Source organism: Eptatretus burgeri, chromosome 2, assembly GCF_056783735.1.
Source record: "Eptatretus burgeri isolate ZD-2024b chromosome 2, Ebu_testis_v1, whole genome shotgun sequence".
Lineage (NCBI taxonomy): Eukaryota > Metazoa > Chordata > Myxini > Myxiniformes > Myxinidae > Eptatretus > Eptatretus burgeri.
In genome coordinates, this window is record NC_140962.1 from 156,758,609 (window position 1) to 156,773,394 (window position 14,786).

Sequence of the window (14,786 nt, forward strand, 5' to 3'; positions counted from 1 at the left end):
AATGCATCATCGTGAGGATTACGGTGAAACAAACACAGGTGAAGAGTTCCATAAACAAATTAAATTGCTATAAAGAGCAGAAATGGAGATCACAGGAGTTCCCGAAAACCATATGCTTCAAATGTATAAAATACAATCATTTGCTTCAATCAGAACATGAATGTACGTGGTTGAGCAACTGAGGAAAGTTGCTGAAAAAGAAACTTGACTGGCGAGGTCCAGAAAATAAAAATAAAAAAAACTCCAACAACAAGGAGTGCAAAAAAAAATTTCTCCACAAAACAGAGGGCCAATAAATAAAAACTCCTAAACAAAAGGAAAACTCGGCCATCGAGAGATTAAACAAAAAGAAAACTGTTGATGAGGGCCTCGAGAAAAGGAGAAGTGCCAGGGAGGGTTTAACCAAAAAGAAAACCCTGTCAGCGAGGAATTAAACAAAAAGAAAACTCCGTCAGCGAGGGATTAAACAAAAACAAAACCCCACCAGCGAGGAATTAAACAAAAAGAAAACTTCGTCAGCGAGGGATTAAACAAAAGGAAAACCCTGTCAGTAAGGAATTAAACAAAAACAAAGCCCCGTCAGCGAGAGGTTAAACAAAAACAAAACCCCACCAGTAAGGGATTAAACAAAAGGAAAACCCTATCAGTGAGGAACTAAACAAAAAGAAAACTAATGCTGAGGGCCAAGAGAAAGGCGGAATTGTCGGTGACGGTATAACCAAAAAGAAAACCCCGTCAGTGAGGGACTAAACAAAAACAAAACCCCTTCAACGAGGAATTAAACAAAAACAAAACCCCACCGGTGAGGGATTAAACAAAAACAAAAGGAAAACCCCGTCAGTGAGGGACTAAACAAAAAGAAAACCCTGTCAGTGAGGGAGTAAACAAAAACAAAACCCCATCAGTGAGGGACTAAACAAAAAGAAAACCCAGTCAGTGAGGGACTAAACAAAAAGAAAACCCCATCAGTGAGAGACTAAACAAAAAGAAAACCCAGTCAGTGAGGGACTAAACAAAAACAAAACCCCACCAGCGAGGAATTAAACAAAAAGAAAACTTCGTCAGCGAGGGATTAAACAAAAGGAAAACCCTGTCAGTAAGGAATTAAACAAAAACAAAGCCCCGTCAGCGAGAGGTTAAACAAAAACAAAACCCCACCAGTAAGGGATTAAACAAAAGGAAAACCCTATCAGTGAGGCACTAAACAAAAAGAAAACTAATGCTGAGGGCCAAGAGAAAGGGGGAATTGTCGGTGACGGTTTAACCAAAAAGAAAACCCCGTCAGTGAGGGACTAAACAAAAACAAAACCCCTTCAACGAGGGATTAAACAAAAACAAAACCCCACCGGTGAGGGATTAAACAAAAACAAAAGGAAAACCCCGTCAGTGAGGCACTAAACAAAAAGAAAACCCTGTCAGTGAGGGAGTAAACAAAAAGAAAACCCCATCAGTGAGGGACTAAACAAAAACAAAACCTCGTCAGTGAGGGACTAAACAATAACAAAACCCCGTCAGTGAGGGACTAAACAAAAACAAAACCCCGTCAGTGAGGGACTAAACAATAACAAAACCCCGTCAGTGAGGGACTAAACAAAAAGAAAACCCAGTCAGTGAGGGACTAAACAATAACAAAACCCCGTCAGTAAGGCACTACACAAAAAGAAAACCCCGTCAGTGAGGGACTAAACAAAATCAAAACCCCGTCAGTGAGCGACTAAACAAAAGAAAACCCAGTCAGTGAGGGATTAAACAAAAAGAAAACCCCGTCAGTGAAGGACTAAACAAAAAGAAAACCCAGTCAGTGAGGGACTAAACAAAAAGAAAATCCAGTCAGTGAGGGATTAAACAAAATCAAAACCCCGTCAGTGAGGGACTAAACAAAAGAAAATCCAGTCAGTGAGGGATTAAACAAAAACAAAACCCCGTCAGTGAGGGACTAAACAAAAAGAAAATCCAGTCAGTGAGGGATTAAACAAAATCAAAACCCCGTCAGTGAGGGACTAAACAAAAGAAAATCCAGTCAGTGAGGGATTAAACAAAAACAAAACCCCGTCAGTGAGGAACTAAACAAAAAGAAAACCCATCAGCAAGGGATTAAACAAAAATAAAACCCCATCAGCAAGGGATTAAACAAAAATAAAACCCCATCAGCAAGGGATTAAACAAAAATAAAACCCCATCAGCAAGGGATTAAACAAAAATAAAACCCCATCAGCAAGGGATTAAACAAAAATAAAACCCAGTCAGTGAGGGATTAAACAAAAATGAAAACCCAGTCAGTGAGGGATTAAACAAAAATAAAACCCCATCAGCAAGGGATTAAACAAAAACAAAACCCCGTCAGTGAGGAACTAAACAAAAAGAAAAACCCATCAGCAAGGGATGAAACAAAAATAAAACCCAATCAGCAATGGATTAAACAAAAATAAAACCCCATCAGCAAGGGATTAAACAAAAATAAAACCCAATCAGCAAGGGATGAAACAAAAATAAAACCCCATCAGCAAGGGATGAAACAAAAATAAAACCCCATCAGCAATGGATTAAACAAAAATAAAACCCCATCAGCAAGGGATTAAACAAAAATAAAACCCAATCAGCGAGGGATTAAACAAAAATAAAACCCAGTCAGTGAGGGATTAAACAAAATGAAAACCCAGTCAGTGAGGGATTAAACAAAAAGAAAACCCAGTCAGTGAGGGATTAAACAAAAATAAAACCCAGTCAGTGAGGGATTAAACAAAATGAAAACCCAGTCAGTGAGGGATTAAACAAAAAGAAAACCCAGTCAGTGAGGGATTAAACAAAAATAAAACCCAGTCAGTGAGGGATTAAACAAAAAGAAAACCCTGTCAGTGATGGATTAAAGAAAAAGAAAACTGTAAGTGAGGGCTCAGCAAAAAGGAGAAGTGCAGGTGATGATTAAACCAAAAATAAAAGCCCATCAGCGTGAGATTAAACAAAAATAAAGCCCCATCAATGACGGATTAAACAAAAAGAAAACTACATCAGCGAAGGATTAAACAAAAAGAAAACTGTTTGTGAGGGCTGAGAAAAAAGGAGAAGTGTCAGTGAGGGTTTAACCAAAAAGAAAATAAACCAATGTCACCCGCAGGGTGACCCGTATCTTGCCAAAAGGTCACACTGAGGTGAACAGAGCTGCTATCCACCAGGAGCGACTCCTTGAGGAATATCTGCCTACCAGAGATTCCGATGAGAATCGTTCTACAGAGTAACCATGAAAAATATGCTTTTGCCTCATAACGTCACCAAATGACGTCATAATGTCTCAAGCTTGACATATCAAGAAAGCACTCATCGAGGTATTCAATTTGAGGTACTACACGATATGGTTCCTAAAACTTGAAAATTTGACCTTGGGGTCAAATATGTTTGACCTGAGGCGCTAACCATGAAGGTCAAGGCCAATCGCCACCAAAAATTAATCAGCTGAGCGCCAGACCACGAACTATATTCCCATGAAGTTTGAAGACGATCCGATCAAAATTACTCAAAAAATAAGGGTTTCGTCGACTCCCCTGATTTGCGCCAAAGTGACCTTGACCTTTGACCTTGACCTTCAAAATTTTGTGCACTGAAAGGGACCTCTCTAGGCCTCTGATATGCGAAGTTACAAAAATTTCCAATGATAACTGTGCTCTGCAGAATTTTTTATACGTGATTACAGACAAAAAAAAAAACAACATATAAGCTGACTAACATATCTTGCAAAACTTTGTTTTGGCAAGATAAAAAGTCTGACAGCAAGGGATTAACAAAACCCTATCAGCGGGGGATTAAGAAAAAAGTAAGTTCAGCCCGTAAGAGGCAAATTAAACTTTTTTAGATAACATGCAATATCGTTTTCAGCCCCATCTCTCAGTGGCGAAGAATCACTTAGAAAATACTCAGATCTGGATCTGGATTCGGATCTTCATAAAAATTTATTGTTGCCGTCCTTGGCCAGTCACCTACACACAAAAAATTTCAAAATGATTGCTTGAAAACTGTGGCCAAAAATCGTGTGACAAACGGACAAACAAACACAGACAAAGAGACAGACAAACATACTTGACAAAAAGGTTTTTTTGCCAAGTAACAAACAAACAAACCCAAGTGCAATATCCTCTCCTTCGGCGAGGATAAAAATAAATCATTCGGGCAAATGACAAAAAACGATGCTGATGCAAGCCAAACGTTATCCAACCTAAGCCAGGGACGTTAACGCCATCTCAATAACCTCTAACGCCTTCCATCATCCTCATCATAAGTACAATTTTAAGTGTTTTTCATTTTTACTAGTTCAGGCAAAAAAGTCGATAAATTTCAGAGTTGGTTCCCCCAACCCTATTTTTCCCACATTGCGCATCGCCGTTTTTGCCAAACGCAGGATTTTTCAAGAACGTAACCCCCACGAATGGACAAACAGAGATATTAAGCGGAGAACATGAAAGATGAATATGAACAGCAGATTCCCAGAATGCAAGAGGATAACAGCAGCGGGTACATCGGGTGCACACAAAGAAAGTAACACGGGAGAGTCAGCAGTCGGGAAAAGATGTCGGCATGGAGCAAACAATTCGATGGCTCACAGAGAATAATCTGAAAGGAGTGAAACTGAACATTTAATTCCCATGTGATACGCATACTTCAATTGAGCGAAAATGCAATTCAAATCTGCAATAATAATGGAGTCTTCTTCAGTAATGTAAATTATAATTTTAAAAGGGCATTCACTATCAAAGGAACCGACTCACCTCCAAGTATATGGAAGGGGGGTTGTGCTCACCCCCAAACTTCTCCAAAAGTGCTGTGAGGTGTTCCCGAGTCAGTTTGATCATCTGCTGCAGATTCCACACCTGGAAAGACCAGAGGGAATGGCATTACAGGGTAACACCTACTTGGGGTTGAACCACTACAAAATGTGCACCACACCCAAATCCGAAACACCACAAATCCAAACCGCTGCAACTCGCGTGCGTTATACTCGAACCTGCAGTTTATGACGATCTCCAGTCACTTCCTTACTCCGCTGTGATGAAATGTGCTGTCCATGTGGAATCCACGACAAACTCCACAGCGTTACGTTGGAACATTACAGGGAAAAGGGACTACTGCTCCAAAAGGTAGCCATTACATCAGATTCTGACAAACTAGATAATCTCCCTCACCGGAAGTTGTGATCAAGCATAATGCCATTCGGCCAAACAACCAACTGGATTTTTCTTCCCATCTCAACATAAACTTCTCTTGACCTTACATGTAACATACCACAGGGTACAAAACTTGGTCCCATTATTTTCTTGGCAATGGTCAACGGTGCACGAATCATTGCTCACCTTCACTCTTTCATTCCTCTTGTTTCCCACCTTTGGAATAAACTCCCACACTCTCTTCAATCCCAGTCTTCCCTCCAGGCCTTCAAAACAGCTGTTCACCACCACCTCTTGGCTTCCCCCATCCAAATCCTTGATCTTTTCTACCCCCATTAATCCCACCCAAACCCACCTCCTTCAAATCCCCTGCTTTCCTTCCTGAAAGTCCCTGTAATATCCATCTTCTATTCCCCATGTTTCCCACCCCATCCCTCTCCCTTCCACAGATCTCCTAATGTCTCTGTTCCCCACTGTTTTGTCCTTCCCTATCCCACCCCGAGTCTCATGCCCCCCCCCCCTTGCTGTGCGTTGTGTGTTAGCTCTAATACGAGACGAGCCTCAACAATGTTTAAAAAATAAAAAAAAACAGTCAAAGGTCATCTGGAGGTCAAATTTCTAAAATCATTTTTCATCCGATTGACTTGAACATTAAACAGCAATTGCATAGTACATTACTACTGAATTGGGAAACCAACTATGTTTGAGATCAAAAGGTCAAAGGTCAACTCAAGGTCAAACTTCTAAAATAATCAATTTTCAACTGAAAAATCGTCGTCAATTTTCATCTGATTAACCTGAAAATTAAGCAGCAATTGCATAGTTAATCACTGAATTTGGAAGCCAACTATTTGAGGTCAAAAGGTCAAAGGTCAACTCAAGATCAAACTCCTAAAATCATCAATTTCATTTGATGAATAATTTTTTATAACATCATCAATAAAATGAAATAAAATAAATTTTCATCTGATTGACCTGAGCTTTAAGATTGTCAATTTTAAATGTAATCAAAGGACAATTTGATCTATCCATGCATGGCAACCTTTGGAGAGGGGGGGGTGGATTTTGTAAGTTTTGTGCTCTGCACGACATCTTTTTCTTGATATTCTGTCTGTCTGTTTGTTAGTTAGTTGCAAAATTGAAGATTTTTCAAGTATATTGGTCAGTCGATTTTGTTATTGTCTGTCTGTCTGTTTATCGCCTACAGGTCACAAATTTTAAACCGATCTTCACGAAACTTCACCACATGGTAGAGTTTATCACAAGGAAGAATCCAATTGTTTTTGAGGTAAAAAAAAAAAGGTCAAAAAGTCAACATAGGTCCAAGGTCAACAACTTCGGTGGTATTTCTAAAATCCTCAATTTGCATCAGATTTAAAAGAAATTTGAAGAGCATTTATATTTCAGGTCACTGAATTCAACCAGCCAATTATTTTTGAGGTCAACATAGTCCGAATTTCTAAAATTGTCAATTTTCATCCGATTTAAAATAAATTTGAAGAGGAGTTGCATCTTCGGCCATTGAATGCAACCACCAATCATTTTTGTGGTCAAATTTGCTTTATGGATTTTGCAAGTATCGTGCTCTGCACGATGTCTTCTTGTTTATTTATTAGTCTCCTCTGATTCCCTCTGTCACCAAAGGTTATGTTTTCGCCCGTGTCTGTCTGTCCATGGGAAAGACATCTAGAAAAGTTGTGGACGGATTCGGACAGAACTTGGTAGACAGGTTGGGTGTATGACATGGACGGATCGATTCGATTTCGGTGAAGATTTGAATCTGGATCTGGCCGATCAATGGGATACAAACCATAAACTGTTCAGCCTGTCAGATGTATGCACTCTACCAAGTGCCACTCTCATGAGCCCGTGCGAAGCAAAAAGCAGAGTTACGCAATCGGTCACGTATGGACGTATATGTCACGGTCACGCATCACCATTTTATATAGCACATATTGAGCGTACATCGAAAACCGTTCAACAGAGGAAAATTAAACTTCACCACATGTCACATGACCATTTGAGTGAAAACACCACCTTCGCCACAAGAAAGGTAACAGTTGAGAAAAGAAACGGGATAAATACAGCAATTCATAAGAGGAAACCGAAACCCAAAGCTAAAGAATAAAATCCAAAAAATAAAAATATTGTGACGTCCACGGGACTTGAACAGTCCCGCCAACGTAGAATGAGCAGAAACGATGGAGGCGGTTTATTTATTTATAACCCAAACATGGCGGTTCTAATCGCTCTACCGCAAATGGGACGAGGAAGGTGGCACGAGTCACTTTTCACTGAGTTGATGATGTTTATTCGTTTTTACTATTATCCAGAAATAACAAGACTCGGCAAGAAGAGGGATCCGGGGCGATTCGACGGGATGGTGTGGGATCGGGCGTGGGGAAAAACACAGACAATTCCAATGAATATAGAGATCTCAAACCTTCTAAGGCGCCAAGCACACACACACACACAAAACGTAGCTATTTCTGGTGGTCAGGCTGGACCGTGGTGTGGACGCAACTGTCCCTGGATCGGTGTCGGACGAGCTGGCCTTGCTCTCGTCAGGGGGGGCAGGAGAAACCGTGGTGCTGTCGACCTCCTGGTCTGGGCCCAAGTCCGCTCACAGCCGCCAGGGAACCAGTTCTGGCGCCAAGTTGCGAGCAGGAGAGGGAGGCAGGTCTGCCCGCCGTTCGACCCTGTACTCCAAGTCAGCAGAACCCCAGAGCCAACCAAGGTGAGGGACGAGGCTCAGCAAGGTTCCAAGACACGATCAAGAACACGATCGAATCAGCACAACAACAAGGACGCTCTTCGCGCAACAGCCTCCACACCAAAAAAAACATGATGTTTTTTGTCCAGATCTTCTTCCTCTCCCTTTTCGACCCCGAACAGAACCTTTTTATCCTTCGTCCTCGTCACTTCCAATCGAGCCGTTTATTGGCCCACCGCCATCGCCTTCTGCCAATCGTGATCACGGGGCGGAGCCATCCGCTGCACTGTCCTGTGACGTCACGGCCAGTCTCCAGAGAATACCAAAAAGGAGTTTACGCAGACACACTTATCCTATCCCGTGTCCCTATCTAATTACGTGACAATTATCATTTCCCCCTTGAAGAAATGAACATTTACTAGACAACTTATCACCACTGAATTGCTACTTATTACATCGAGATCCTGGTAAACTCGAACAGCATGGCATACCTAATTAAACATCCTAATTACCCTTTGAATGCATACCCCCCCCCCCTCAAACGTAACAATATATAACATCGAAGACAAAGTTAAAGGGTGCTGATGAAGACCCAAAAGAACACAACAAGGAAGTGGGATGGAGCTAAAACCTGGGAAAGAAAAAGCAACATCTAAGAGAAATGCCTCCAATGATATGTGAAGAAGAATTATTTTATTAAAACAACTAACTTTAAAAGCCCTGGTCTGGATGGAATTCAAAACTTTCCGCTAAAACTACATGGTCCACACAATCACTGCGCTCAAGCATTCAAGACACTTCTCCAAGAGGAAAAGGTAATGGATGAGTGCCTCACAGAAGGCAACACCTTCATCATTCCAAAATCTGAAGAAACCCAACGACCTCACAAATATCAACAAATAACGCAATCTATCAACAACGTACAAATTCCTCATGGGAATGCACAGAAACAATGTACCACCACGCAAGACAACAAGGAGGCCAAGAGGCAGAACAGAAGGGATGTAAAACGAACATGCTATGGAGCAATAGATCACCTACGATTAAACAAGGCCACCCTCGAAAACTGTAAAACCAAAAGAAACAAATTATCCACAGCATGGATAAACCATAAAACTCGAAGGGCACTCGGTAGAGCGCACACCTCCGCCACGTAATACCCGATCCACGAGAACATATCAGGTCAAATACATTTTTGAAATATCATGCTATATATCATTTTTGGCCTCATCTCTCAATGGTGAAGAATCATTTCAAAAATTAAATAATTCTCGTATCTCCATCCGGATTCGGACATTCACCAAAATCGAATCGATTCATCGTGGCCACCAAGTTTTGTCCTAATCCGTCCACAACTCTTTCAGATATCGTGCTATATATCGTTTTTGGCCTTATCTTTCGATGGTGAAGAACTACTTTAAAAAATTTGAGTAGTCCGAACCGGATCTTCAACAAAATCTAACCAGTTCGTCCTCGTCACAAACCCCAACCTGTCCACAAAATTTCATCCGGATCCGTACACAAGTTTTTGAGATATCCTGCACAGAAACAAGCAGAAAAACAAGCAGACAGAGAGAAAGGGGTGAAAAAAAAATAACCTCCTTCACCTTCGGTGGTGGAGGTAAAAAGCTTTGGAAAGTGTCCCACATTCATGGATGATAAAATACATGCAAATGTACAAGATCAACCCTCAAATAATTAATCAAACTGATAAAGTGAAGGAGTTCTGGAATCCCACATTGATATTTCAAGAAGAAGTGGAGGAAGTGGAGAAAGTGGAGGAAGTGGAAGAAGTGGAGGAAGTGGAAGAATCGAAATACTGGAGGTGAATATATGATGTGGGATATTACAGGGTGCCAGCCTTTCACCCCTGACCCACCGAGCAACCTCATTAATGAGCAAGGACACGGTACACCCTAACGCCAAAATAAACAGGAAAGGTGACACATCTACTGTGCATGGATGATCGGAAACTCTTAGCACCGAACGACGACAAACTGGCAGAGTAACTCAAGTTAGTGAAACAATAATCTGACGACATCCAGATGGAATTTGGCCAAGATAACTGTGCCACGTGCAGTCGTGCACATTCGTAGAAGGTAAACCAACAAGAAGAGAGACAACATAAAAATCGACCTAGATTCAACAATACAGGAACTCGAAAACAAAGCATCTCATAAATACCTCGGCGCAGAAGTGGGCCACCAAATACGTCACGAAGAAATGCGCGAAACAATTACCAAAGAATACCTGCATCGAACGAGGATGATCCTGAAAACGTACTTTTCTCCAAGGAACAAAATCCAAGCCATAAGCCATCTCACAGTACCAGCATTCCAGTACAGTTACGGAGTAATAAAACGACCACCAGTGGAAATCAATAAACCAGATATCAAAACAAGGAAACACAAAATGTTTCACAACAATCTGTGCATCCCGATAAAGGACCTGCCGAGAGGAGAAGAAGGTAGTGGCCTGACAGAGCCCACCCAAGTCAACAGAGTGACAACGGGATTGGCCGAGTAGGTGAAAAGTGCAACAGACTACCAAATCCGATTTGTAAAACACAAAGACAACAAACCAGAGAAGGTATCCCTAACTCATGGAACAAAAAAAATTCCAGACAGGTGCGAATGGAAGATGTCACACATGAAACCGAAACATCAACGAAAACAGCCCCAACGATTAAAAAAAAAAGGATAAAGACGAAAGAAAAATAAAAAGTGCAATATCAACATTATATATATATATATATATATGTATATATATATATATATATATATATATATATATATATATATATATATATATATATATACATACATATATATATATATATATATATAGATAGATATGTTGTTGTTGTTGTTCGTCTTTCGGCTGCTCCCGTGAGGGGTCGCCACAGCGGATCATCCGTTATGATCCGCATACTGATTTGGCATAGGTTTTACGCCGGATGCCCTTCCTGACAACCCTGGTCGCCTCTTACGACACAGGGATAAGGATTGGGTTTTGCCATGATTCCGGGCTGCCCCACACCCTCTCATAGCGCGGCCCAGCGCAGAGCCCCCGTCCTCAAGCGATCCTCCAACCCAAGCCTCCGAGTAGCCGGATTACAGGCGCACGCCACTATGCCCGGGTATATATATATATATATATATATATATATATATATATATATATATATATATATATATATATATATATATATATATATATATATATATATATATATATCAACAAGTGGGAGAACGATAAAATTGCAGAGATATTGAAAAAATAAAATAAAATAAAATAAATACAAGAGTTGGACAGATTGGGAAGAGACAAAGAAATCCCTTTGGAATGGCTAAGAAGAGGACAGCTTAACTGGGATGGAGAACGAATCATTTTACATGCCCAAGACCAAGGACCAACGGCTTTAAGAAAATGGCGGTACTGAGCCAATGGGACAAGGTGTAGGTTCTCCAAGGTAGAAACAGAAATTACGAGCAACCTCTTCTTGGGATGTAAAAAAAATACTCGTATCAGAACAGCTGTACACACAAAGGCACAGCACGGTATACACTGGCACATCTGCAAAAGTCTCAACATCCCAGTTCCAGAAAACTCGTGGAAACGTGAACGAAAAGCGGTCGCTGAAAATGAGGAAGTGACGCTCACGTACAACATAATAATCCCATCAAGCGTGAACACAGAAAACAAAGCAATGTGACCGGAAAAAGAACTGAGGTACAAAAAGGAAAAGAAGGCATTGTTCATTGAGGAGTCAGTAACTCAGTGATTTTGGCTGAAACAATGCAGAAATCCTGAAAATGACCTAAGAACAAGATCCCCAAAATGGAGTGAAAAGACACTTGAAGGTGCAGAGATCCAACAACCAACAAAAAACACACACACACGTACACACACACACACACACACACACACACACACACACACACACACACACACACACACACACACATACACACACACACAGGCACACGCACACGCACACGCACACACACACACACGTACACATACACACACGCACACATACACACACGTACACACACACGCACGTACACACACAGGCACACGCACACGCACACACACGTACACACACACATACACACGCACGCAAACACACACAGGCACACGCACACGCACACACACACACGCACACGCACACACACACACGCACACATACACACACACGTACACACGTACACACACGCACACATACACACACACACACACACACACACACGTACACACGCAAACACACACACACACGTACACACGCACACGCACACACAGGCACACGCACACGCACACATCAGAGATGCCAACTTTTGGAAATCAGAATTAGGGAGGATTTTCAACCGACACCAAATAATGTGCGCGAAGCGCACATCTCGAGCGCGGAGCGCTCGACCCTTGCGGTGGGGTCCAGGGCCCGCCTTAGGGCCCTGGAAGCTCTGGGGTTCTAGACGCTCTCTCGTGCCCTCTGAGCCCTATTTTGGAGCATTTAACATGTTAAGAATTCCCACTTTTTGAACAAAAAAGGGGAAAATTGTGCACTTTTTAATGTTACATGTATGTTAATATTAGTAAGTTAGGGGACAATCAAAGATTAACAAAAAGCACAAAAGAAGCAATATTTTTCTTACCTTACTGGCTGGTACTACTGCTGCTTGCTTTTTCCATGGCAGCTTTGCTGAGTGACAGCTGTGTGGCTCTTTTAGCCCTTCTGATTATGTCTTTGCTGTATTCTCTCTGGTAGCAAGGGGTGCTATGAGCTAGTTTTTCAATTAAGAGAGCTTCCAGGGTTTTGACACTCAAATTGGGACGAAATTCAGTATGATTCTTCCGTACAAGACTGAGTGCCCGCTCACATGATGCGTTCGAATGAGGAATGACCAAGATTCCCTTCATCACTTTGCTCAAATTAGGATACTTCTTGGCACCAGTGCAGGGATCTGTGAGCTATGAAATCCGATGCCACTGCTCATCCACTCTCACTGTCTCAGTAGCCATTGTAGCTATGGAGGCGTCTGCCTGGTCGTGAGCGAATTCACTCTCAAGACTGTCTATGTCACTATCACCGCCACTGAACAGACAGGGGAATTTCTTGATGAAAAACTCCACACAGTCAAACCCCACTTCTTGGTGTAGCTTAACATCCAGCACCTGAGCATGCTTGGCTAATTCATCATCTAGCGGCCAGGTTTTGAAGATGTAATTGCAGGCTTTCACATAATATGAGCGAACTGCACTGAAGAAACCTTGGATGTCTGACTCACTCAGAGTGAAGGTGGATTTCTTGAGACTCCTTTGTTCCCTTATATACAGTTTGGCATCGTTCCCAATCATGAGGTCCTCATCATTCTTCTGATGATTTCTGTCAGAGAAGGGTACATTTACCAGAGCAACCGATGACACCGATGGTTTCAAAAACCGTACCAAGATATCTTTCAGAAGACCATTCAATTCTCCGTGCAGGAGATGAATACAGGGTTCGTCTCTTTGGAGCAGAAGATTCCCCTTCTCAAAAAGCTTGTTAGCATATCGAAGGAAGAAACAATAGAGTTTTGTTTGTGGAGACAAGAACATCCTGTTGACACGTTTTTCTCTAGATTCCTGCACAGTGTTTGAGGAAGATGCGCTTTTAGTTGTAGAACTCGTAGTACACTTAGCCGCAGGGCGATCACACTTGCGTTTACTGCCAGCAGAAGAGGTCAGACTCGTAGTACCAGATCCAATTTTACGTTTGAGGAGAGAGCTTGAGGTAGGTGCAGCCAAGGAAGAAGACCTCTGATTCGAAGGTTTTGCTGAGCTTCTATCAAGTGATTTGGCAAAAGCAGAACTTAACTTGGGTCCTTCTTTGCCTGTAGATGGGACTATCACAGTCTTTCTCGACTCTGAAGGAATCTGCTTTGTAGATGAACGTGATGAAGGGCCGGTGATGCTCCCTGCTCTCAGCATTGGTTTTGGTGCTGTCCCTGCTGTCTTCTTCGCAGCAGATACTGCAGTGGTAGTGGTGAATGCTGCTCCACGAGTGCTTGATCCTGCAGTGCCAGTACTGGCAGTAGATACAGTGCCGTCCTTCTTGCTCGTTGTTAGAGTCTTGGCTAAGTTGGTTGCATTTTTCTTCGTACTTCTTCTTTGAAGAAGAGGCGAAGTGGCTCCCACTGTTCAATCAGCCTGTCTAGGCACTGACCAAGGGACAGCCACCTTGTTGCGACATGCTTCAGAATCTTGTGTGTCGGGGCATCACAGAGTTCTTGCAGTGCTTTCACTCCTTTGACGCGTTTACTACTTTTGTCCAAGTAGTAGTAAATATCGATGAGAAAGTCATCTAATTCAATGGGTAAGGCCTGAGCCGCCTTCTTGGCCGTATTGTGCATCATATGGCAAGGGCATCCCATGATGTAGCACTCTGGATTTTGTTTGTGGATATAAGCAGCGACTCCTTTGTGCTTGCCCACCATGACAGAGGCATTATCAGCACAAAAGGAAACACAATTTCCCCACGGAATTTTCCTGTCACTGAACTCATGATCAAGCAGTTTGAAAATGTTTTCTCCAGTGGAATCTTGTTTGCACGCAGGCAAACTTAGCAAACCTTGCTTCACAATCCCAGCACTGTTGTCATAGTACGAAATCAGGACAGGATATAGCTGGGCCTCACCACTGTCATTGCTACCGTCTGGAGCTAGGCTAAATGGAGCTAGTCTAGCAATATCGGCAATAGATGAAGCAGTAACATTTGACAACTCACCAATTACACTGGTCAACAACAAATTTGTTGTCTGCATTTTTTAAGCTGATTTAGGACGAATCTGATGCGCTGAATCCAAAACTCACATTAGTTTTGTTCAATCAGGTCAAGTTTTTGAGATATGGCCACATGTCGTTTTTTACATTTTTGTTCA

General features: G+C 42.0%; 1 protein-coding gene across 2 annotated transcripts in view; it reads right to left on the reverse strand.

Annotated features, from left to right (window-relative positions):
• The window catches only part of LOC147033671 (serine/threonine-protein kinase B-raf-like), a 38,364-nt gene that overhangs the window by 17,667 nt on the left and 5,911 nt on the right, over positions 1-14,786 (reverse strand). For both annotated transcript variants that reach the window (XM_085871751.1, XM_085871750.1), the window contains exon 2: positions 4,758-4,859. In XM_085871751.1, the coding sequence (XP_085727877.1) occupies positions 4,758-4,859 (102 nt within the window). The remainder of the gene's footprint in view (positions 1-4,757; positions 4,860-14,786) is intronic.